Here is a 26,035-nt window from a genome sequence, read left to right as displayed (position 1 = left end):
GGGTCCTCTGAGTCACAGGAACTAATGAGGGCGTTCCGGAATGTTCAGCGGAAGTGCCCGTGAATATACCGCCGAGCAGTCAGTTGGCGGGAAGGGAGATACGCCGGTGGCCAGGTCAGTCAATGGCGGTGCTTATAGTGTGTGCGATGTGCAGCAGACCATTTACTACACGCTGCCCAGGGAATCCCCGGGGTCGCCCGCTCCTCTCCGTGGGGGAGATGTACCAAACTTTGGGGTGAGAAAAACTGGGGAGAAAGTACCAACCAATCAGCTCCTAGCTGCCAAGTTACATGCTGTTTGAATAATAACAGGAGCTGATTCGTTGGTACTTTTTCACCACTTTATCTCCCTCCAAGCTGATATATCTTCCCCCATGTCTCATACATGTGTATGCATTCATGTACCTGTCAGCGAGACTCCCAGCTGGTACTAATGCCCTATTATGTATCACTATAAGCAATAGGTGTCTCCTATCAGGCCCTGCACTGGCGCCTACTGATTTGCAACTTACAGTATAACCATACTTACCAACTCTCCCTGATTGCACCTTGCCCTAGGGATGGCCATTGGTGGTTTGACCATTGACGGTTACAAACTATTGACAGGATGACCCCATAAACTGTATCACCAACTGATGGTCATCCCTGTCTTTTGACTGACTGGCCCGTAGGCCAACATGGGGGTCTGGGGGGCAAATATGCTCAGTGTCCTGGTACTTGGTAAAAAAAAAAAAAAAAAGGTACTTCCGTATCTTTGAGGTCCCTCCTGGGTACGCTACTTGCGTATCTTCACTGATTAGTGAAGCTATGTCATATGTGGGGGCGAGTGTGTTCAGCGGCTAAAGAAATACGGCGAGTGTTCGGCGGGTAAAGAAAGGTAAGTCTGAGTTGTATTATTGTTATTGCTTTATTTTTAATGTGATGACTTTTAAGCGAGCGGCGGCGGCCAGATGTCAGTGATGGCTTGTAATATGGCATCAAAGGGGTTTTCAGCCCCCAAAGTCTTCCGCCACATGAATTCAGTTAGTTAGGACTGAAGGTGGTGGAGAGCAGTGCCTCTTTGTTTTTTATTTCTCCATTTAGCAGAGCCCCACATTCTTTCCACATTTTGTGTATGTGCGCCCGTTGTGGGATCTATGAAATGATATTTGTGGTTCACAGTTGCATGGCTGTATCCTGCTTTTTCAAGGTCCTCTGTTTTATAGGCACGCCAGCAGTCGGAATAAATGTTAGATCCCTCTTCAATGTGTTCCACAATATTTACCATCAGTGTGCCAGCTTCTCTATTGCGGACCTGAACCTGAAAGCACTCTCCATTTTCCCTGCATACCCCTCGGAAGATCCATTGCTGTGGCAAAACTGTCAGTGTTGCTTCTCCTTCTTACAAATACTCTCATCTGTTTCCACAATTTTGCCTGGGCCGCCCATTAGTTTTTTCAGTTGACGCATGAGATGTAATGAGCAGACCTCTCATGAAATTATTCCAGTTGATTTTGTTGTTTTCGCTCATGTTTAACTGTTTCTCAGTAAAAAATGGTACCCTGGATCCATTAAACCAGTTGTCAGACCTGACACTGGTTTTCTTCTTACAACTTTTGACGTTACACCGCCAAACATTTTCCCTCGCATACAATTTCATTTCGTGGCCATTTGCACATTTTTTGTTACGAGGTAAAATGCCTCTTTCTACTTCAGGGTCCATAGGGTATCCACAGGATACCTTGGGGTATAGGTGTGACGTCAGTCGCAGGGCACCAAAGAGTTAAGCTTTCAGCCTCCCAGGATGCATTAGGTCCCCCTCCTATACCCCGCCCCCGGGCCAAGGCACCTCAGTTTAGTTTGGTGCCCGGCCGGCGTCGGGTGCACCTGTAGGAGTGGGGGCTAGAAGAGCCCCTGAAGCTTTCTTCAGTGCAGCTGTGGCTGCACATCTGGATGTACAGCATGGACAGTCAGTCCTGACGTCCATGCTGTCTTCCCTACACCCCCGCCGGTACCAGAACGCCGGTACCGATCCGGGGATGCTGGTGAGCATCTGGGGTCACAGCTAGCGGTGACCACAGATGTTCCGGACCATGGCCGGATCCAAGGGGGACAAAGGTAAGCAGCGGGGTCCCGCGGTGGGTCCCCGCTGGTCACATGGTCCTAAGTCCCCAGGCAGGGGGCTCCCTGGGGACTGGCTGCAGCGTGGAGCCAGGTACTGAACCTGCGCTTTCCACTACCCCCTGGGACAGCGGACCGCAGCAGAGCGGTAGCGCTGCGGCGTCCCAGGGGTTAAATGCATGCCAGGGGAGCGCGCCTTCCCTGTCTCACAGCCGGCGCCTCCCCCGCTGCACACAGCCCTCTCTGCACTGTGCTGACTGGTCCTGTGTCAGCGCTCCTCCCCCAGGCCAGCTTCTCTCTGCTCCTCGGCGGCCATCTTCTCTGCAACGCATGGTGAACGCTGCTGGAAGCCTGGAAGGAAGCATCGTGGTCTGGGTCCCCCCGCATACCTCTCCTCCGCTGTGGCTCAGGTCTGTGTATGCAGCGCTGTGTCCTACCAGGCCCTGTGTCTGTGTAGTTGAGTGATCAGCGCTGTTAGTGCAGGAATTGTTATTTCTCTGCATTGTATGTGACTGTGCTAGCGCTGCTGCCTGTAACTTTATCTTCTCAAAACTGTCAGCTTTATTACTGTCCCTGTTCTTTCTGCTAAAGCCCTTGCGGTGCGGTGCTGCAGGGTGGTCTCTCGCCTATTTAATACTTAATTGGTGAGAGAGGTCACATACGTGGTGCCATCATGTCTGAAAGTGATTTTCCCCTCCGGCTACAGTGTACCACGTGCAAAGTACCGTTAGCGGAGGGGGAGGGTAGCGCGGAGGGCCTTTGCCGGCAGTGTTTGTCCATGGCGCGGCCTATTACGGTTACAGCACCGGTACAGGAGCCGCCCTGGGCTTGTTTCGCTCAGGCGTTAACAGCTTTAGTGGGCCAGTTAGCTCCGCAGCCCGCGTTTACTCCGATGGGTTTGTCCCAGCAGTCTGTGGTGTCGTCACCCATGCAGGGGTTCCCACGACAATTGGTGGTACCCCACAGTCTCCCTATTTCCCCGCTCCCGGGTTCTCAGGAGCCAGCGTGGGTTAACTCCCTGACGAGTTCTGTACAGCACTTGTCGGATGTGTTGCAAGGGGAGTCTGTGATGCGGCCTCATAAAAGGCCGGTGGCGTCTCTGTCCGCTCCTTATGAGGATGACGAAGGGACGTCTGATGATGGGGAGATTCTGGATCCTTACGATCAGGAACCTCTCCATACTAAGGACGCTGATGCTAAGTCCAAAGTATATATTCCTGGACTTATTCGGGCGGTCCGCACAGCCTTGGTGATTGAGGACGAAGTTCCCCCAGCGGCTAAATCTAAGTATGCCTTTTTCAAAGATGTGAAGGGCGATGCCACAGTCTTTCCTCTTTCGGGTCAGTTGGTGGACAATTTAGAGGAGGCGTGGAAACAACCTGGCAAAAGATACCAGCCGCAGAGACGCCTGGCGGTGGCTTATCCGTTCGCGGATAATTATTTTGCTAAGTGGGAATCCCCTCCACAGGTGGATTCTCACGTGACCCGTCTTGTCCGTAGTGCCACATTGCCGATGCCATCCATGTCCTCCCTTAAGGATGCTATGGACCGCAAGGTAGAAATCTGCCTGAAGTCCGCTTATTCCCTTGCAGGGGGGGCAGCACGGCCGGCTATGGCCATTTGCTGGGTTGCCAGAGCGATGGAGCGCTGGGCGGATTCATTAGAGGCTTCTTTTGAATCCGACTGTCCGGCCGAATAGGCGGAGTTGCTTGGCAATCTCCGTGATTCGGCCACCTACATCAACGAGGCAGCTCTAGACATTAGTACTCTGGTGTCTAGAATTTCTTCAGCAGCGGTAGCTGCTCGTCGCACCTTGTGGCTGCGATCCTGGAAGGCGGACGCAGATTCCAAGAAAGGTCTGGAAGCGTTGCCGTTTACCGGAGAAGTTCTCTTCGGTCCGGATCTGGATAAGATTGTGGCCACGCTGGCGGCAGCCAAATCTGTTTGTCTCCCGTCGGCCGCTGCTCTTTCTGGTTCTGGACCATCGTCCTTTCGGTCATCTAGGGCCCAGGGCAGGCCCAAACCACAGTCGTTTCCTCGACAGGCTGGCCCTAAGAAATCGGTCAAGCCCCGGAAACAGGCATGGAGTACCAGACGTCCGGCCCCCAAGCCAGATGACAAGCCTGCGGCCTGACGGTCCGGACCTCCCTTTGGGGGATCCCAGGGTGGGAGGCCGCCTGCTGCAGTTCTCCCGGTGTTGGTCGTTCACTTCGACAGACACTTGGGTTCTGGAGGTGGTCTCCCACGGGTACGCCCTCTCCTTCCGGCACAGACCCCCGGCTCGATTCTTCACCACGGGTCTACCATCAGACCGGAACAAGGCTACGGAGCTGCGGAAGGTATTGCACACTATGCTCCAGGCTGGAGTTATAGTGCCTGTTCCATTCTCCCAGAGGGGCCAGGGTTTCTATTCAAATCTATTTTTGGTACAGAAACCCAATGGGTCATATCGTCCGATTCTCAACCTCAAAGCACTCAACAAGTCTTTGCGGGTCCCGAAGTTTCGGATGGAGACCCTACGGTCCATCATTCTGGCGCTGGAACCTGGGGACTACATGGTGTCATTGGACATACAGGACGCTTACCTGCATGTCCCTATTCTTTTGCGCCATCAAGAGTTCCTTCGGTTTGCAATCCGCAGCGACCACTTCCAGTTTCGGGCGTTACCTTTTGGCCTGGCAACAGCACCACGTGTTTTCACCAAGGTGATGGCGGTCATGGCGGCTTCTCTGCGGCTGAAAGGAGTCCGCATGTTGCCGTACTTGGACGACCTGTTATTGGTGGCAGGATCTCCAGAGCTCCTGTTACACCACTTGGACCTGACCATTGCACTGCTGCAACGGCACGGCTGGCTAATCAACTGGCAGAAGTCCACTCTAATCCCGTCTCGGAGGATTCTGCATCTTGGAGCCTTATTGGACTCGGGACAGCAAAGGATCTTCGTGACGGAGGACAAGATCTCTGCTTTACAGTCAAGGGTGCGCAGTTGTCTGCACAGCCGCCGGGTGTCCTTACACTCGGCGATGAGGTTACTGGGCTCCATGATGTCGGTGTTCGACATGGTGGAATACGCCCAGTTTCACTCCAGACCTCTGCAGCACCTGATCCTGTCCAAGTGGAACGGGCTGCCTCAGTCTCTGAAGTTCCAGACGATTGTGCTCACCCCGGAGGTTCGCCTGTCCCTTGCGTGGTGGTTAAAGACGACCCACCTCAACAAGGGACGTCCGTTCTGGGTTCCAAATTGGGTCCTGTTGACAACGGACGCCAGTCTTCGGGGCTGGGGAGCAGTTTCGGGTCCACACTTGTTCCAGGGCAGGTGGACGCCGACAGAAGCGGAGCTTCCAATAAATATCTTGGAACTCCGTGCGGTCTTCAATGCTCTCCTGCAGGCACAGCGGTTTCTCCAGGGTCACCCGGTGCAGGTCCAGTCCGACAACGCTACCACCGTGGCCTACATAAACAGGCAAGGAGGAACTCGCAGTCGGGCGGCTCTCGTAGACGTCTCTCGGATCCTGGTTTGGGCGGAGCACAATCTTCCGGCCATATCAGCGGTCTTCATCCCGGGAGTGCTAAATTGGGAGGAGGACTTTCTAAGTCGCCAGGACGTTCATCCAGGGGAATAGTCCCTGCACCTGGACGTTTTTCAACTACTGGTGGACAGGTGGGGTCTTCCAGAAATCGACCTCATGGCGTCCCGGCACAACAACAAGTTGCCGGTGTACGGATCTCGCACAAGAGACGAAGGGGCGTCTCTGGTGGATGCTCTGTCCGTCCGGTGGACGTTCCGGTTCGCATACCTGTTCCCTCCGGTCTCCCTTCCACGGGTAATCCGGAAATTCAAACAGGAAGGAGGGACGCTCCTGTTGATAGCTCCCGCGTGGCCCAGACGGCACTGGTTCTCAGACCTTCAGGGTCTGTCCGTGGACAGTCCTCTGCGGTTGCCGCTACGACCGGACCTTCTGTCTCAGGGTCCTTGCCTTCACCCGGACCTGACTCGGCTGTCTTTGACGGCGTGGCTGTTGAGACGGCCATGCTGAGGTCCCGGGGGTTTTCCAGCTCTGTGGTGCGTACCATGTTACGAGCTCGGAAACCGTCTTCCGCGAGGATATACCATCGCGTGTGGCATACGTTCTTCCAGTGGTGTCGACCGAGAGGTTATGCACCGCGGGAGTTTCGTCTGTCTCGGATTCTCGCCTTCCTGCAAGCGGGACTAGATCATGGGCTTCGCCTTGCTTCTTTGAAGGTACAGGTTTCGGCCCTATCTGTCTGGTTTCACCGTAGGATTGCTACAATCCCGGATGTGCGCACCTTTATGCAGGGTGTTCTCCGTATTCAGCCGCCCTTTGTTCCACCTGTGGCGCCTTGGGATTTGGCTGTGGTCCTGAGGGCTCTCTAAGGACCGCCGTTTGAACCACTGGGCTCAGTGGATATTAAATGGCTAACAGCTAAGACTGTTTTCCTTCTGGCCATTGCTTCGGCCAGACGTGTTTCTGAGTTAGGGGCTCTTTCTTGTAGACTCCCTTTCTTGGTTTTTCATGGGTACAGGGCAGTTCCGGCCTTTAACTCACCGGGTCTTTCCGTGGGTGAGGCCTCTTTGGATGTTGTGCGGGCCTTAAGGACTTATGTTGACCGCACTTCTTCGTTTAGGAAGTCGGACGCTTTGTTTGTCCTCTATGGCTTCCGTAAAAAGGGTTGGCCTGCTTCAAAGCAAACTTTGGCAGCCTGGATCCGTATGGCTATTTCTGAAGCTTATCTTCATGAAGGCCTACCGGTCCCTCCTTCTCTGAAGGCTCATTCCACTAGGTCTGTGGGTCCTTCGTGGGCAGCTCGACGTGGTGCCTCGGCAGTTCAGATCTGCAAGGCTGCTACGTGGTCTTCTGTCCATACCTTCGTGCAGTATTACAGGTTTGACACCTTCGCCTCTCAGGATGCTTCCTTCGGGCGGCGGATTCTCCTTTCTGCACAGGAGCGTCCCCACCCTTTAAAGGATACTGCTTTGGGACATCCCCAAGGTATCCTGTGGATACCCTATGGACCCTGAAGTAGAAAATATGAGATATGGTAAGAACTTACCCTTGTTATCTCTATTTCTACGAAGTCCATAGGGTTCCACAGGACTCCCGCCCTGTCGCACCTGTGCTGCAGATGGGCTATGCTCTGGTCACCGGTTTTCCGTCTCCCTCTGGTGAGAATGTGATTCTTGTATGTGTCCAGATCTTTGTTCTCTCTCTTCCTTCTCCTCCTCCGGCCTATGGCTTGGTAACTAACTGAGGTGCCTTGGCCCGGGGGCGGGGTATAGGAGGGGGACCTAATGCATCCTGGGAGGCTGAAAGCTTAACTCTTTGGTGCCCTGCGACTGACGTCACACCTATACCCCAAGGTATCCTGTGGAACCCTATGGACTTCGTAGAAATAGAGATAACAAGGGTAAGTTCTTACCATATCTCATATTTTTTTGAAAGAAAGTAACCATCTTCCTCAGTATGTGGCAAATTAAATATTGTCCATCATTTTGGGTAATTGTTTTACCACAAAACGTGGGGGGGGGGCACGAAATTGGGACAGAACAGTGGGGGATAAAACAGATATATCGCACGTCGTCGGCGTCGAAATACAGTAGGGCGTGGCATCGAAATACATTAGCTAGAGTCAGTAGTGTAAGTAGTACAGTACCTTATGTAGTGGCTAAGTAAGTTACGTAGCGGGGGCCGCAAAGATATGGAAGTACCAAAAAAAATATTCAGTTATACTTTTACATTGAGAAAAATCATCTAGTTCTTCCCCATCAATGTCAAAAACATTTGACATTGGCCATAAACCATCGATAATTTTGAATCATCAATGGGCGATTGCCATCCCTACCTTACCCCCATTATGTAGATGTTATATACTTGAGAAAAAATCGGAGATATATACATTCAAATAGGAATAATCAGTGCCATTTCCATGCATTGGCCATAAGGCACAATGGGAGTGATTCAATTCAGTGCAATGCTGAATAGCACAGGGAGGGAGCTCCTGGGGCTATTCAATTCACTGTGCTGTTAGTTTGACTAAAAGGATTTCTTCTCACACTCCCCTGAGGGTGCGAGGAGAATCAGACTAAAGTGCCGGCCGCGCAGCTGATTTTTAGTGTGGTGATGACGGCATTCTCCGGCTTAACCAATTCCCAACAAGGCAAACAGCGAAGTGAATTGAACAGCTCCAGGAGCTCCCTCCCGGGGCTATTCAGAGTTGCGCTGACTTGAATCGCCCTGACTGATCTATCAGTGTTTTCATCAGCAAGTAGATCTTACTGAGCAACAACTTCTGCTTTGGGGCTCATTTACATTTGGATGTAAGTCAACTTTGACACGCCTCTCAGATGTAAGCACTACTTGTCCATTTTACCGCTGTGCTCACTGGTGTTGCTTTCACAATTTCCCTGAAATGCTTTTTCAAAAATAGGCAAGTACAACTATAACAATGTATGTAACACAATATCATAGTCAGTGCAGCATATCGTGGGATCAGGACGAAAAATCATTTTCAGCTGTTAATTATGATTGGCTATGTTGCCTGCTTCACTGTTGGAGTGACATGGCTCAAATTAATTTGAATAAAATTAACTTAATCTTATTTATTTCAACCCATGATATTGCAATGGAATTGTAAGTGGCAAAAAGCATCAGTGCATTATAGTTACACTAAAATGGCTCAGACTGGCTGCTATGTGTTCTGCATGTATTAGGGATGGGCATCAACCATGCAATGTTTAGCAAACCTTGAGGAAATTTAATGGTTACACGCTGCCACACATCCTATCTGAAGAGACCGGGATCTATTTAAAATTGTTGGTGCCAATTATTTTTATTTACACCCTCCGGAGGTGGTGAGCAGAAATCTGCCCAAAGTTGGACTTTTGGCTGCCCAACCTGCTGTTTTTGCAGCGTGCCCAGTGGTTCTCCACGGGTTTAGCTGCTTTAAGTGGCAAATCACTGTGCATTTTGGTGCGACAACCGCAATACGTATGGGTGCCTACGGCACAAACAATTGTCACAATTGAACAACCCCCCCCCCACCCCCCAAGAAAATACTACCACAGCAGTTTACATGTAGCAACTACCTGTCTCGTATGTACATTTGCAGTACTTGTCAAACAGGTAATAGCTGACTTGTACCCTCTGGCATCCAGTGCTACTTGCTTCCCAAACTTAGTTTCATAGCTTGATAAAAAGTACAATCTTCATGTCCCCCATGCATTTTATGCGACTGTGGTGTGCTACAATACTACTGACAATAACTCAGGAGATGCTAGGGTGAGGAGGATATAACTATTTTTGGGGCACTCTTATATACAGATATAGTTTAAAATATAACTTTCATTCTGATTAGTAGATAAAAAAAAAGTGGTAAAATAGAAACTAAAAAAAACATACAAAAAATACTAATATATAGTGTTCACTCTAGGACCTAGAGAAAGGGCAAATCTGTGTGCACCTGAAAAGGGGACGTACTCAAGGAATTGGGGGCGTGTCCAGGCCTGTTGAGAGCCGCAGCGGGCTCGGGTAATAGGGGGCATGGCCTAATCATGGGAGGCGTGGCCACGCCCCCTTCCTATAATAAAGATTTGCAGCGAAGCGGAGGGGGGTGCTCTGGGCCCCCTCAGCCCTGCTCAAAGCCAGGGCGGGGTGCCATCAGTGTGATTGCTCCCCCCCCACAGGCATAGGAGACTGCTGTGGCTGCTGCTCAGCAGCCACGAGCAGTCTGCACTGCAGCTCAGCACACGCTGTGTGCTGGGCTGCTGTGAGGGAGGGGGAGCGGCGCCGGACCCGGGCCCCTCAGGAAGCCCGGGCACCGGTAATCTGTACATGCTCCCGCCCCCCCCCCCCTCTCGGCACCCCTGGGTGTGTTTTTAAGATGCATCCCCTTTTTGTCACACTTCGGGGTACTTGCGGACATTCTGGCCTGCCCCCAAGCGTTGTTGTCAGTGTGAATGGATGCCGGGCATGGCTGCTACACCGCAGGTTTCCCCACCCGTGGGACACTGTGACCCGTGGGTGGGGACGGCACCCACATGCTGTTTCAGTGGGGTGCCGCGCCAGAGGGTTGGGTGCTTTTTGCCCTTAACAAATAGGGCAGGGTGAACAACAGCCTAACGGGAATGCTAATATGATAGAGAGGTAGGGGTTGGAAAGTGCGCTCTTCCTGTGAGTGCAGTGGTGGTGTGGGTGTCTGGGAATATTGTGTAGTAGCTAGTGTGCTGGGTGTGGTTGAGGGGCGGTGGATGTGAAATAAATGACAGGCAGACACAGATGAGGAGGCCAAATGTTTTATTGGAGTAGTCGCAATGCTTCTATGTGGTCTCGGGCAGAGGAAGGTGTGGTGGTGGGTGGGGGAGAGAGACTGGGGAGGTGGGTCGACCCTTTCAGGGGACTCCTTGCCGTGCGGTTCAATAGACCGGCACGTTACCCCTGCTGGACCTTTGGTCAACAGTCTTGTGGAGTCTCAGGTGGTGGGAGGGTGGAGAAAGGGGGAGGTGGCAGCAGGTGTGTGGAGGTGTAAGCACCCTTGCGGCGTCCTGCGGGTTTGTCAGAGTCTCGAAGTCTGATACCTACCAGTAGGATTTGGCCTGAGTTGGATGCAGCCGTGGAGGTTAACGTTGCTGCAGATCTGTGGTGTATGGATGGACTGCTGCTGTTGCAGAGTTGGGTTGCTGCTGTTCAGGGGAGGAAATCACCTTGTTTGTGGAGGTCAGCGACCGGGTGGTGTTGGTGGATGGTTAATGCGGCTGTAGATTCTGCTGCTGCCGGGCCACTGAAGCGGGGTTTGGGTGCCACTGTGGGAGCCGGAGGTGGGTGAGGAGAGTGGCTGAGTGATGACCACCTCTGTGGTGGGGGCGGTCTGCCTGGACGGGCTGGATGAGGTAGCCCTTGGGTGTGCTGAGCTAGATAAGGAGCTAGTCAGAAAGTTGAGGCGGCGCTCGCACCAGCAAGTGCAGGGAAGATGGAACGGCCTGGACCACCGGTGGTCCCCATGGGGATGAGGAGCTTCGGTGGGGGTAGGCCATGGTTCTGGAGTGTGGGGGTGTAGAGGGGTCTCCAACACGTTTCGGCAGCGGTTCTGCCTTCAAGGAGGTAAGGAGAATGGCAGTGTAGGAGTGGGGTTTATGTACTGTGCTTCCTGGTTGTCATGTGATGTGGGCAGCCAATAGGTGGGCGGGGAGGGTGAGTGTGTGTGTTGATTGGTGACTAATGCTGCTGAGTCATGGGGTTGGGTGGGGCTAGTGTGTGTCCGGTCACGTGCTACAGTTTGTCTGAAACTACATAGGAGGGCGGGGCTGGTGACGTCAGTGTTGGTCCCGTGGTGTGGTTGCTGTGTGCGGAGAGGCGCCGCAGCAGAGTATGGTGGCTGTGTTGGTGACGGGGTTGTCACGTGGTGCGGGCGGCCAATGAGGGGTCGGGTTGTGTGAGTGTATGTCAGGTGAAGACGCGAGCAGTGAAAATGGGTCAGGTGGCTGGGTTGGTGACAGGTAGGTCACGTGGTGCGGGTAGCCAGGGAGGAGTCAGGCTTTGTGGGTGTGTGTCAAGGGGATCTGAGGACTGGTGCTGGGCGCGGTTGATGTAAGCGTAGTAAACGGTGGGGCGTATTGTGGTCTTGTGGGATGGACGCTGGTTGTCATGGTAACTGTGCGGGGCTGTGGGGTGACATTTCAGGGGGGGCGGAGGTGTGGGCCGGGCCTCGCGGTGTATAGTACGGAAGTGCAGAGGTAGGGTTGGTGCTTACCTGGTGTCGTTGCGATCACGTGTGTGGGGGAAGAGTGGGTGTCATGGTTAGTATTGCTGAACGGTTATGTTGAAAGGCAGTGGGTGTGTGCTGCGGGGGTTAAAAAGTGTTGAGGTGGGGATGGTGTAGTGGGTAGCTGGTAGGAGTGTCCAGCTATATGTGGTGAGGAGGAGTGTGTTGGTGTATACTGGGGGTTAGTGGGGTGTTGGTATCCAATGGTTGTGTGCAAGTGGGGATGGGTTTGGGGATGAAGTAGGGTGCGGGGGGGGGGGGAGAGGGGGGGGTTGGTGTAGTTTGTTCATGGGGTGATGTGCTGTGCGGGGAGAGGGGGGCTTGGGATGGGGGGCAAGGGAGGGTAGATGCAGGTGACCAAGGTGTAATCTAAGATGTACATGTGGGCTGTGTGTGGTGGTGGAATGGGGGCTTGAACAGGGGCTGTGGTGCCTGGTGTGGTTAGGGGTGATTGTGCGTTGGGAGGTTCTGTAAGGTAACGGGTTCCTGATGTGGAGTCAGTCCAGATAGGATGAGGTGGTGTGGTGTGGGACGGGGGTGGGGTTGTTGTTTGACGGGCCTGATGATGGGGTGGAGGTCTGGGCTGGTTTTGCGTCTGGGCTGCTAATATAGTCAGCTTAAAAGGAGCAAATAGTAAGACCTGTAATAGGATTAAGGCAAATGCATATCAATGTGTTTTTTAAAAAATACCATTAGCCTTTTTTGCAAATTGTAACACAAAATGTACCCACAATGGCTGAAAAAATTATTTATGTAATTTAAAAAAAAAACTTATAATTGAAATTTTAAGAAAGGGAACCAAAAGCAAATGTGATCATTTTTTTTTCACTTTTTAAAACGCCACAAAAAATTATTTGTGGTTTTTGTTTCGCCAATAATCCACCTTGCAAAAAAAGCGGGTTTCTACTGTATGAGATATATTTACTACAGCAGTGTTGTGTTTCTGGGGCTAAATCACACATTTACTAATACTTCAAACACCAAATTAAAAATTGCCTTTTAGTAAATGTGTGGTTTAGCCCCAGAAACACAACATTGATGTTGATCAATTTTTATCGATCGTAAATCGATTAAAATCCACCTTTAGTAACTATACCCATTTCTTTAGATTTTGACAACAATAAAATCATTTGAAAAGAAAATATAATTTTTTTTTTTTTGTTTAAAATTTTGGTTTTCTCAATTTGAACACTTACTATGTGTTGGAAGAATATGGTAGCCCAACAAGGCCTACCATTTTAAAAACTAGACAACTTACCGCATTAAAAGGGGACGATTCAAAGTTTTGAGTGGTGCTATTTGTTGCTCATTTCACATTTGTGCTTGCCCCATCCTGAGGAGGCGAGCAGAAATGTTTAAGTATTTTGTGATTTGAGCCTTAACCTTGATTTTAGACAATTTTAGCAGTTTTACAAGACTAAATGCGGTCTAATTGGGAGTGACAAGTGCGATAATTAATGGACGCCCACAAACAATTGAATTGCAACATTGGGCGCCCATTAATTACCGCGATTTAAAAAACCATTGAATCGCCCCCAATGAGGGACTATTTTTTTTTTTTTCTTATTTGACGCAAGATGGGGGAGATATGAGCTTAATTTACCTCGCATCTGTAGACCTCTTCTTTTTTTTTTTTTTTTTTTTTTTTTTTCTGGTACCTTTTCAGTTACTGTCTGGTGATCTAAAGGGGCACCTTTGTTTAAAAAGGAGACTCTCCTCTTTCAAATAATTGCACCCCCGTGTGTGTGTGATCCTATATGAGGGACATAAGATACTTTTGGGGCGATTCACTTGTCAGTGCTGGCAGCTGTCAGTGCTGCGCGCCGGATGGAGCAGTTCAGTTGTTGATCCATTCGGATGCGAACAGACGCCGACAATACTGCTTGCTCCCTCCTGCAGAGGCGAGCAGAAATGTGCGAAAAGTTGGTGGTTTAGATGCCCTAACCAGGACTTTTGACGGATTTAGCCATTTTAAGCCCTAAACTCTGTCTAATTGGGTATGACAAGCACAATAAATAATGGGCGCCCAAAAACAATTAAATTGCAACATGAAGGAGATGAAACCATGAGGTGTGTCTGTGTATTGTCTCTTGTCTCTGTGTAATGTGTTGGAATTGTTTACCCTTTAAGATTAAGAATGTTAGTTGTGGTTTTCTCTTGTCCTAAGTGATTGTTAGGGGAGGAGTATGTGGAGTCTTAGCTGATGCTAGGCAGATTTAGTGCCTTTCTAAATTGGTCACCCTCCCTATTTCTCTGTTGTGTGTGAATTTACTGTATTGGTTCAGCTCAATCAAATGTAGACCACAACAAGAATGTGGAACAATACCAAGGGGGATTCCTTTATTACAGGCTTTTTGAAGAAGTTACGGCGCCGTTCCTGTAGTTACAGCATAATAAAACAATTTGGTTTAAACCAGCAAACCCTGGTTTATTTACTGAAAGGCGTTTTTTCAAAGCTACCCAATTATCTGCGTTTTTACCTTCAGAATTTAAACTATAATTAATAAGAAGTACAAAGCACACCTGGATTTGCACGTAATATCATTGCTATTTTACATTCTGCGGGCAAAGACGCCAATAATTGGGGGCTTTGAAAAGCATCGGTAAAGTAAGAAAACCCCCTAGGTTTTATGTATACTGCAGTGGTTCCCAAACTTTCTAATGCTGGCCATACACGCTGCAATTATCGGGACGATCCGCCCGATATCGGCGGATCGCCGTGATAATTGTAGCGTGGGTGGGGGGGGCGACCGATGGTTAAATATTGGTCTGGCATGCTGGATTGTCCAGCATGCCCGTCCGATGCAATATTTACCCGGTAACTGTCGGCCGCATCGGGCAGTGTATGCCCAGCGGGGCCGACAGGCAGACAATTCCTGTGTTCCTTCCTACGGTAGGAACAGGGAAATGTCTCCTCCCCCGGGGGCTGAGCGCAGATGTCGGGCTATACACTGAGATTTCTCTCACAGTGTATGCCGCAGACATCTGCGGCTGGCAGCCGGCCAGATAAAATGTCTGTCGGTCTGACAGACATTTTATCTTGCCGTGTATGCCAAGCATTAGTTAATGCACCCTTATTGACTTATTATTATTATTATTATTATTATTATCATCGTTTATATGGTGCCACAAGTGTTCCACACCGCCTTACAAACTAATAATATTTTCACGTTACCCCTAGGCCAGTGGGTAGAGAAGAGATCTAAAATGTCTAGCAACAGAATGTTTGCTTTGTTCCAAAGCAATTGGCAAATTGATAAGTGATCTATAATGTAGCCTGACAGGTACCTGACAACTTTCCTAGAATGTAAAAAACCCAGATCCAGGCCCGATAGGTGGGTAATGAAACTTAGCCCTCTTGATGCGATCCATAGTGTGCCACTTACTACCAAGCTGTTCTGTAGCAGCACATGATTTCTGGCAGCAGCAGTGGGAAGTGTGATGGTCCTAGGGAGCCGGCACATAGCAGTGTTGGGGCAGAGACGCCTCTCTCTCCCAGATGTGAGCACATCCCTGTGTGTGACTACAGCGGTGGGAAGTTGCTGTACTACTTTGCAACGCTCTGAGACTGACAGGGAGCTGTGTTATGGGGTGGTGTTACGGGGGTGATCGCCCTGAGCCGCCCCCCCCTTCCCTGTGTATAGAGGTTATGGGCACAAGTGGGCCACACAGTGCCAGTGTACACATTACCTGCTGCGACCCCTAGTAGCAGGCTGCCTGTACAAACTCTGGAGCATGCAGAGCAGGGCAGCCTGACAGCCAGTGCTGGGAGAGGGGAGTACTGATGTTCTGCTGAGATTTCATTACTCAGTAAGGGAAGACCACGGCAGGGGCACAGGAGGAGAGGGGAGGTCTTCAGTCTGGAATCTGGTAAGCCTCAGCCTTGCAGGGAGGAGGAGAAGCATGCAGCCCTGAGTCTCTGTGCAAATGACTGCATACTGAAGCTGCTATGGATATGCAGCGTGCGGCCAGTCTAATAACTTACCAGCCCACCTAATTTAGGACTGGACCACCAGGCTGCGGCACCCCAGGGTACAGCGGTGCACCGTTTGGGAACCACTGGTATACTGGTCTAACTTGATACATCTCCTAGCAGGAAGTACTTGTGTGTCAAAACTTGGAACCCCACTAAAAGTGTTTGTTTTTTAACTAAAAACATTAATAAACCATTGTATTATGCTGTATCTTTAGTTTTTATCAATGCACTTTCTGTTTTTCCATTAGTGTCTTCAGCAGAAATCAAAACTTGAATCAGCAACAACATTTTTGTTTAGTGTGATCTAGTTATTGTTTACGGTCATAGATGTCCACCTGCACTACACGTTCCTGAACAGCTGAGCAGTGGGAATCCTATTCTGTCTTTCCTGATAATTTGGCCTTTGCAAAAAAATTAACTATATAAGGAAGAGTACATCTTTGTGATTCCTACAGTATGCAAGTGTAAGCTGTTGTCCTCAAAAACTGTTTCACTTCTTCTAACAGGATTTTGATAACTTGTACCCAGCGGCACAAACAATTGAATAGCACTCGTTACTTTAGATGGGAGCTGCGGGTGTGGTTGAATTGAAACCCCCCCCCCCCCACAGGGTATCTTATGTACAACTGACTTTTAAAGTTTTATTCACTTTTATATGTAGGCTCTCTTGAACAAACAGCAAACATGTCGTCCACATCACAGAAGCATCGGGATTTCGTGGCTGAACCCATGGGAGAGAAGCCTGTTCAAAGTGTTGCTGGTATTGGCGATGTACTGGGGCAAAGACTTGCTGACAGAGGCTTTGACAAGGTGATGAAATGATAAGCGGTATATAGTTAGTGCCACTTTCCCACCGCTCAAACCTATTGAATGTTTGATGCATTGTTTAACGTTTTGATATAATTACCATCATCTGATGAAAAGTAATTAAAATGTGGATGGTACATTTGTGTTCCTATAACACAAACAAATGGAAGAAAAATCAGATGATTACTTAGGGTTGTCACATGTTTAGATTTTGTATAATAAAGTCCTAAAATAAATAGCTGATCTTTATTAAGGCTCAGTGTTTCTTCTTGTTGTATATTATAGAATGACATTTACTAGGAGCTTTCTATAAAATCGCTGCATCTATAATGGACAAGAAGCAGGGAATTCAGCCCCTACTTACTATAGCATACCCAAATTACTTTTATATAACCCCCTTGGGCACACTGGAGTAATGCAGAACCAATTTTACATTATTGTAAGCTGGGTAGTTGAGGTTCTCTCATGTAAGCTTTATGCTAAAATAATGCCTGGAAAGAGTTCTGCAGTTATCATGCATATTCATGAGTGCATCGCATAGAAACTTAATAAATAAATAATAAATAGATATCTAGTGTTCACGCTAGGCTGTTTTAGCAGGGCCCTGCTAAAACAGCTGCCGTTCTTCTGCCACGTGAATAGATCTGTTCTCATTAAGGAACAGCTTTGGGGAAACCCAGCACCTCCGTAGGTGCTGGGCACTCCCCTATTAATGACACTGCCGGCTTGTCACGCCCCCAAAAGTGATGTTGAGGGGGCTGCTCTGCCCCCAACAGTGACGCCGGCTGGTCCGCCTTCGCCGGCCCCATGCGCGCTCTAGAGCCCCCGGTCATCGGCACTCTGCCCACAACTGATCGTAACGTGAAACTAGATATTACATAGATCACTTTTTAGCAAGATACCAAAGCCTGAAAAAGCTGAAGACCAACATCTAAATATTGAATAGATAGGGCATCCAATTTACAAAGTTATTTGGTGTAAATTTGTCCATGTTGCTGCACTGAATATCCCTTCTATGGAGGTTGCTGATCTCTTGCCCCAGGATGTTCAAAGAGACTTTAGAACCATATGAAGCATTTTAACAAGTGCTGTGAAACTGGTAATCGTATAGAAAAAAATCAATGAACAGCGCTGCGGATAAGAAATACTAAAAAGCTGCAATATTGCCCACTAAAATACACAATTTATTTCACATGCAAACCTACATATTTAGACAGATGCATCTGGGACACAATTTTAAATGTTATATAGATAATTTCATAAGTATCCACAGTTGCATTCAATATAATGATACACTCGCTGAGAACTTCACTGGAGAAAACATGTAAGAATCGCACACCCCTCTGAGGAAATCCCCAATGGGAAGAAACAAGTTAGGTTATTGATGATTTGATTTATCCCTGAGCACGAGTTTCAGCTCAGCCTGGACAACTTTACAAAGAACTAACCCCGCTATTCAAATTACATCTCGATAGGCGTCTGCCACCCACAGCCGCTGCCTGCGGTCTCCGTGTTATCCGCTGTGAGAAGAAAGTCCAGAGCTCCTGGTGGACAGTGAGACCCGGTAATAATCCTATCCCGATACATACATTGGTGACGAAACGGACCCTTCGTTCAGCAGTGGGCGACAGCCTCTGATCAAAGCCGCCGTTAAATAGGAGGGGCGGCACTCGATTACGTACGCTGACAGCTGACTGCGGTTTGTGGCTACCCCAAATTAGCAAGCAACCGTGGAAGGGTTGACAAATTATAAGCGGAGGTTTGCATTCGGTACACTTGTACTATAGCTGAGTTTTGAGCATAATATTATGACTTATGCATATGGATCTCTTATTTTGAGCTAGTATTTTAACTTAATATTGGATTACAATTTAAGTATTTAAATGTACGGCTGGACGCGGCTGTTAGGTTCTCTACGGAGCTCATAATTTTTGGCATTTGGTCACCTTATGAAGTCCTATTTGTGCTTGGGATATACAAGTTCTTACATGTTTTCTCCAGTAAAATTCTCAGCGAGTGTATCATTATATTGAATGCAACTGTAGATACTTTTTAAATGTTTTATTGATGCATTTCATATTATTGTGTCCCAGATGCATCTGTCTTCTTATATTCAAATGAAATATGTAGGTTTGCATGTGAAATAAATTGTGCATTTTATTGAACACTATTGCAGCTTAGTATTTCTTATCCGCAGCGCTGTTCATTGATTTTTTTTATTTTTTTTTTACTTTTTTTTTTGTGTGTGTTGGCAATCAATTGTAACAGCTGCGTGGAGTTAGAAATATTTCTATATAATCTATAGGATTGTCTCCATTAAGTGCCTTTTGCTACTTATTTCCATTTTCTTTCTGGTAATCTTATATGGCTAGCGTACCCGCTAGGCTGTTTTAGCGGGGCACCGCGCCCTGCCCTATTTCTAAAGGGCAACAAGCACCCTGCCCTCCGGCGCCCTGCTGAAACAGCCTTCCCGGGCACGCCCCCAAGAATTACGAAAAGGGGACGCGTCTTAAATACACTCCTCCTTTTCCTTGGCTACGCCCCCTTTTCGGACGTGCGCACAGATGTGCCCTTTCTTTAGGTCCGGCACCGGACCAAGAGTGAATACTATATGGCTTACCGTATATACTCGAGTATAAGCCGAGTTTTTCAGCACAAAAAATGTGCTGAAAAAGTACCCCCTCGGCTTATACTCGAGTCAAGTGTAGCGCTGACCGGACGGAGTTCGGTCAGCGCTACACACTGCCAAACACACAGCCGCCGGAGCCGGCAGCTGCGTGTTTGGTGTAATCAGCAGCCGCTGAGAGTCTGTCAGACTCTCAGCGGCTGCTGCTGCTCCCACTGCGGGAGCCATCTTCCAGCTCCCGCAGTGGGTGATGGGAGACACGTCGTCATGACGACATCTCTCCCATGCAAAGCGGCCGGAGGAGCGGACAGCGGCGGGACCAGGAACGGGAGTTACAGGTAAGAGATTTTTTTTTTTTTAGTCACGTCTCTCTACTGGGGGGTGGGGACTACAGGGGGCGATTACTGCAGGGGGCACTAAAAGGGGTATTACCACTGGGGGAACTACCAGGGGGGGATTACTACAGGGGGCACTACCAGGGGGGAATTGCTACAGGGGGCACTAAAAGGGGGGATTACCACCGGGGGAACTACCAGGGGGGGATTACTACAGGGGGCACTACCAGTGGGGGATTACTACAGGGGACACTACCAGTAGGGGATTACCACTGGGGGTACTACCAGGGGGGGATTACTACTGGAGGCACTGAAAGGGGGGATTACCACTGGGGGCACTACCAGGAGGGATTACTACTGGGGACACAACCAGGGGGAATTACTACTGGGGGCACTACCAGCTCCTGCCATTTCCCACACTAGGCTTATACTCGAGTCAATAAGTTTTCCCAGTTTTTTGGGGTAAAAGTAGGTACCTCGGCTTATATTCGGGTCGGCTTATACTCTAGTATATACGGTATGTTCTATCCCTTCATTGAATGAGAAGCTTGTCATATTTTCAGATGTTTTTAAAAAAACGCTTATGGGAGGGGCCAGGGGTATTTTTGGATATCGGAATATTCTGTATTTTGGAATATTTGCATACCATAATGAAATATTTTGGGAATAGGACCCAAATTTAAACACACAATGCATTTGTCTTATATACACAGCCTGCAGGTAATATACAATATTTTCAATAATTTTGTGGCTTAAACAAAGTTTGTGTACATACATGAAATTCATTTATGTATCATATAGACCTTATATACAGAGCCTGAAAGTAATTTTGTACAATATTTTTAATAAACTTTGTTTAAAGGTACAAATGTATGTACAGTGAACCATAAAAAAAAATCAAAGGTTTTATTATCTCAGTCATGCTAAAAAAAAATTGTGTTTTGGAATATTCCGTATTTCTGAATATTTGGATATGGAAGACTCGAACCTATTTATACATTTTTTTAAATAATGCTGTCACCCGGAACGGTGTGACGGCTCCCCATGGGAAAATAATTGCCCTTCTCGGGTCTTTTGGTAATGATTGGCCTGTAAGTAGCTTAAATAAAATGTCTTCCAAATTTTAAGTTGCATTGGGGGAAGTGGCTGTGAAATCTTGGAACCAGATGCTTAAAAATATATATTTTTTGGAGACAGAAATGGTCAAAAGGCTTATAAATCATTAAAGGCACTAAGGAGCTGTTATTTAGACCTTTAGTTTACTGGTCTTAAGATTCCTATCCAACCATGTCTGCAGGAACTGCAAATTTACTCAGAGAAAAAAAAATGTATGCAAGTTTACAAGTACAGAATTCAGGGTTTTTACTTTATCTGCTATCAATACAAAAATATTTTCTATGTGGTTTAATAAAAATTTGATTTCTCCTTCTATGTTCCCTGTAATGTCATCCGCTCTAGCTGCGCTCGCTAATCATGCCTGCTCATATGTGGTAATTATCACTGGGCTTTCTGTGTTGTGGTGGTCATGGATTGTTCTGGAGTCATTGCATCTCTTTCAGAGACCTTCTTGTACAGACATTTCCTCTTGTATCTTGAATGAGGATTTCTTCGCAAAAGACATTTGACTTTGTACTTGGTTGTATCTAAGCAGTAAAAGACAAGGTTGCACATTTTGAGACACGCAATAGGTCGACAGGTTCAAATGGTCGGCATATATATATATATTTTTTTTTTTCAACATTTTTCAGGTTATGCACATGGTGGAGGGTTATGTGTAGGCTCCCGGATGGGGACAGTTAAATTAGGTTTAGGCACCAGGGGTAGGCTTAGGCACAAAGGATTAGGGTTACATTTTTTTTTTTGGTCAACATTTCTTTGTTGACTATTTGACCCTGTTGACCTTCTGTGTCTATTGACTGTGGTCCTTTTTACTATCTATCTTTTATGCCACGCCCTAAATTAATACCCATCTGAAGGTTATGGCACTCCTTTTGACTTTTTGACCATTGGTTCTGTCAGGATCACCATAACATTGAAAGATGGGAAGGATTTTTCTTTTTACATAACCTTAGTAATGGTAAAATCAATTATAGGGAAGTAGTCCCAGATCCTTTCATCATTCACATTATACAGAATCTTCAAAACAGAGGTTAGAGTAAAAAGACCGTGTCTTACGCATTCTTCCTTTCAAATTAGATTCATTATTATAATGGCTTCTGTGTACCAAAACAGCCTCCTTCTCCTTGGTCCAAAACCTTTTGATCATGAACAGATCAGACTTGAAATTTCTGTCATTTTAATGTACAGCATATATTAGAGACTTTAACATTGTCTGGATCTTCTGTCTTTCATCTGTTGTATCAAAGGTAGGCAAGTTACCTCTGTGGACCATTGTTCACTCCTGTTATCTATTTTTATTTATTTAAAATTATACTAGCAACAAATTGCCACCATTATAATTCACAATTTGGGTGTTTTTTTATACAATGTTTAATGATCATCTATCAATTCAGAGTTTAAGCCTCATTCCATTTCAGATATCCATTTAGGAGTTACATTTAAATGTGATTGTGACTTCTCAGGAGAAAGAACCTTTATCACTGACTGTGGCAACACCTAATGATCTTCTAGTTTGAGGAATCTGGTGATCTCTTTGACAAGAAATAATATGCAAAGAGATAACAACTCCTTATATCCCTGATACAATACAGTGGTCATACATGTGCTTGAATTGTGTTTTCACTTCATTAGAGAAGTGTAGAAAGAGCTTTTAAACTGATTCCTGTCCTATGCTTGGGAGGACTTTACGGATCATACTACTGGCTACACCAGTAGAGGTTGAGTCTCCCAAATCCAAATATTCCAAAATATGGAATTTTGTGAGCATGACTGAGAGTGACGCCTTTGATTTCTCATAGTTCATTATACACAAACTTTGTTTACTGCACAAAATTATTACAAATATTGAACAAGATTATCATCAGGTTGTGGGTGTATATGCAATATAAATGAATTTCGTGTATGTACACAAACTTTGTTTGATGCACAAAATTATTTAAAAATATTGTATAAAATTACCTTCAGGCTGTGTGTTTAAGGTGTATATGAAAAAAGTGCATATTTAGACTTGAGTCCCATCACCTAGGAATCTCATTATGGTAGGCAAATATTCCAAATACGGAAAAATCCGACATCCAAAATACTTTTGGTCCCAGGCATTTTGGATATGGGAGACTCAACATGTGTTAAAGATTCCCTTGGATGAACTTTTTCTGTGCACTTACAAGTAATAGGCAAAAAACATTCAAATTGAATTGCGATACTGACTTAAGAACTATTATATAGTGAAAGTGATGTGTAAGTTATTCAGTTCATGGTTTGAGGTTGAATGCTACACATCCCTCTTTTTTCCTAATTCTGTACTTAATAATTTTTTTTTTTTACAGGCCTTCATTCTCTTAGGTCAGTTCCTTGTGCTGAGGAAGGACGACGAGCTTTTTAAGGATTGGTTGAAGGACACCTGTGGGGCCAATGCAAAACAAGCACGCGATTGTTCCGGCTGTCTGAAAGAATGGTGTGATGCTTTCATGTAACACTGCCACTCCAACTCTCTGTGCCTTCCCAAACCAAACCTAAGTCCATCGGCCAACCACATACTAGGTCCTACATAGGGTATCTAATTCTAAGCTTTTGGTTGGGACATTTGGATACATTGGATTACTACTTGAAAAAGACAGTTTTATCTATCCAGTTGCCCCACATCTTACGCAATCGCTCTACGTTTCCATGAACATGCCTATCATCTTTCAAGACAGCATTTTCCCCTGCATATCATGCACTAAATAATTTAATGCATGGTATTTTTTATTTTAAGAATATTGTTGACAAAATGTTAAACTTACCAATGTTTATAGAAAATAGAACACTGCTGTTGAATTTTATCTTTTAAAGAAAAGTTGTTTTCATACTGTTAGAGTCTGTGCATCTATAAGTAGTGACAAAACTTAACAATACAACTGACAGATGGCTTTGAGTCTCCTATGTGCTTGTATGGTGTTCTGCAGCTCTCCGCTCTGCTTCTACATCATATGCTGTGCCATACACATTAAAATAACATTTCTTCAGAAACTGTGCACCTAGCGCAAGAAGAGCTATTTGCATTTATGTTTAGTCCTAAATAGTTAGAAGAAAAAGTGCAATGCAGCTCCGTTATTAAGTGTAAAAAATATAATTAGTTTTATGGGTCCTATATTTGCTGGTGTGATATTAAAGCTGTAGATTCTTGTTTAACAAATATTTTTAGCAACTGCTTTATGACATGACAGGCACCATTCTATGATTTCCAGCTACATGTATATTCTCCTCTATAGTATTTGCCCTTTATAATTGAAGTATCAGAAAACAACTACTAAAGTATGAACACACCTGAGTTTCTGTGCTGTATGAAATATCTGAATACTTGATCAGCACACTACTGTATTCCAGGCATCATTTTTTTTGTATTTTACAGAATTGTGCCCCATTTTAATTGCCTGTGATACATATAAATTTTTAATGTTTAGTAGGCAAGTTAATGCCAAAGAACTCTTTTTAAAAGATTTAAAATGGCACAAAGCAGCATCCCCGGCACTTCATTATACACTTTGGTGAAATTTCTTCTACTTAATGTTTTGAGGGGTTTTTTTTTTTCCTTTTAAAGCTTGGTCTTTCTATTAAGTTTTAGATGCAGTTTGGACTTTAAGTTAGGTCTTTGGTATAAGGGAAGTCAGAATGCTAATCACCATTCAAGAAAGATTTTACAGCAAGCTCTTGATCTTCAGACTCTTATGATTGTGGAGATCTAGACTACCTCTGTATTTAAGATTTTACATTTGATTTAAGAGCATGTTTTCATTTGTTGTTTCATTTGGATGAATACATGAAAAATGTTTGAAAAATTGCGTTGACCCAATGCATATACACCAAACAGCCCATTTCCATAGAATGCATGTCAAAGAGACTTTCTTTTTATTGTTATGGTCACCAAGCAGTTTTTTATGTAGTCACCTGCTTGAAACCACAAAGTGGAATCACGCTCTTAAGATGTATTTGTCTGATATTCAAGATTGAGTGCAATCGCCTCAAACTATTACCTCTATTATGTTTGGTTTTAAAATTAAAGAATTTAAAAAAAAGTGTCTTTTTGCTTTATTTTCCATTGTAAACCTGCTTTTGGGAACAGTCTTTTAGATTATAATTCGAATACATATTGACATACCCTGCCCTCATTTTATGGCATTTTCCAGCCACACACTTTACTTATTTACTTATCCTCCCTATATACCCAGCCACAGACATTCAGTTTTTTTGTTTGGTGCACATTTCCAGAGACACTGGTTAGGCAGTCCCAGGCTCTTCTTTCTACTTCAGGGTCCATAGGGTATCCACAGGATACCTTGGGGTATAGGTGTGACGTCAGTCGCAGGGCACCAAAGAGTTAAGCTTTCAGCCTCCCAGGATGCACTAGGTCCCCCTCCTATACCCCGCCCCCGAGCCAAGGCACCTCAGTTTAGTTTGGTGCCCGGCCGGAGTCGGGTGCACCTGTTGGAGTGGGGGCTAGAAGAGCCCCTGAAGCTTATTCTTCATGCAGCTGTGGCTGCACAACTGGATGAACAGCATGGACAGTCAGTCCTGACGTCCATGCTGTCTTCCCTACACCCCGCCGGTACCAGAACGCCGGTACTGATCCGGGGATGCTGGTGGGCGTCTGGGGTCACGGCTAGCGGTGACCCCAGATGCTCCGGACCATGGCCGGATTCAAGGGGGACAGAGGTAAGCAGCGGGGTCCCGCTGATCACATGGTCCTAAGTCCCCAGGCAGGGGGCTCCCTGGGGACTGGCTGCAGCGTGGAGCCAGGCGACCAACCTGCGCTTCCACTACCCCCTGGGACAGCGGACCGCAGCAGAGCGGTAGCGCTGCGGCGTCCCAGGGGTTAAATGCATGCCAGGGGAGCGCGCCTTCCCTGTCTCACAGCCGGCGCCTCCCCCGCTGCACACAGCTCTCTCTGCATGCTGCCGACTGGTCCTGTGGCAGCGCTCCTCCCCCAGGCCAGCCTCCTCTCTGCTCCTCGGCGGCCATCTTCTCCAGAACGCATGGTGAACGCTGCTGGAAGCGCTGGAAGGAAGCATCGTGGTCTGGGTCCCCCCGCATACCTCTCCTCCGCTGTGGTCAGGTCTGTGTATGCAGCGCTGTGTCCTACCAGGCCCTGTGTCTGTGTAGTTGAGTGATCAGCGCTGTTAGTGCAGGAATTGTTATTTTTCTGCATTGTATGTGACTGTGCTAGCGCTGCTGCCTGTAATCTTTTCTTCTCTAAACTGTCAGCTTTATTACTGTCCCTGTTCTTTCTGCTAAAGCCCTTGCGGTGCGGTGCTGCAGG

General features: G+C 47.0%; 1 protein-coding gene across 1 annotated transcript; it reads left to right on the top strand.

Annotated features, from left to right (window-relative positions):
• On the top strand, window positions 1-24,788 carry BANF1 (barrier to autointegration nuclear assembly factor 1). Its single transcript, XM_088468312.1, has 3 exons — window positions 1-114; window positions 16,514-16,662; window positions 23,067-24,788. Exons 2-3 carry the CDS (start codon window positions 16,537-16,539, stop codon window positions 23,211-23,213), a joined length of 273 nt encoding a protein of 90 aa, XP_088324438.1. The 5' UTR covers window positions 1-114; window positions 16,514-16,536; the 3' UTR covers window positions 23,214-24,788.
• Window positions 24,789-26,035: the final 1,247 nt, after the last annotated feature.

This window comes from Taudactylus pleione, unplaced genomic scaffold (genome assembly GCF_031769625.1).
Source record: "Taudactylus pleione unplaced genomic scaffold, aTauple2 ptg000085l, whole genome shotgun sequence".
Classification (NCBI taxonomy): Eukaryota; Metazoa; Chordata; class Amphibia; order Anura; family Myobatrachidae; genus Taudactylus; species Taudactylus pleione.
The sequence above is the reverse complement of the archived record's forward strand: the minus strand, read 5'-3'. Positions and strand labels throughout refer to the sequence as shown.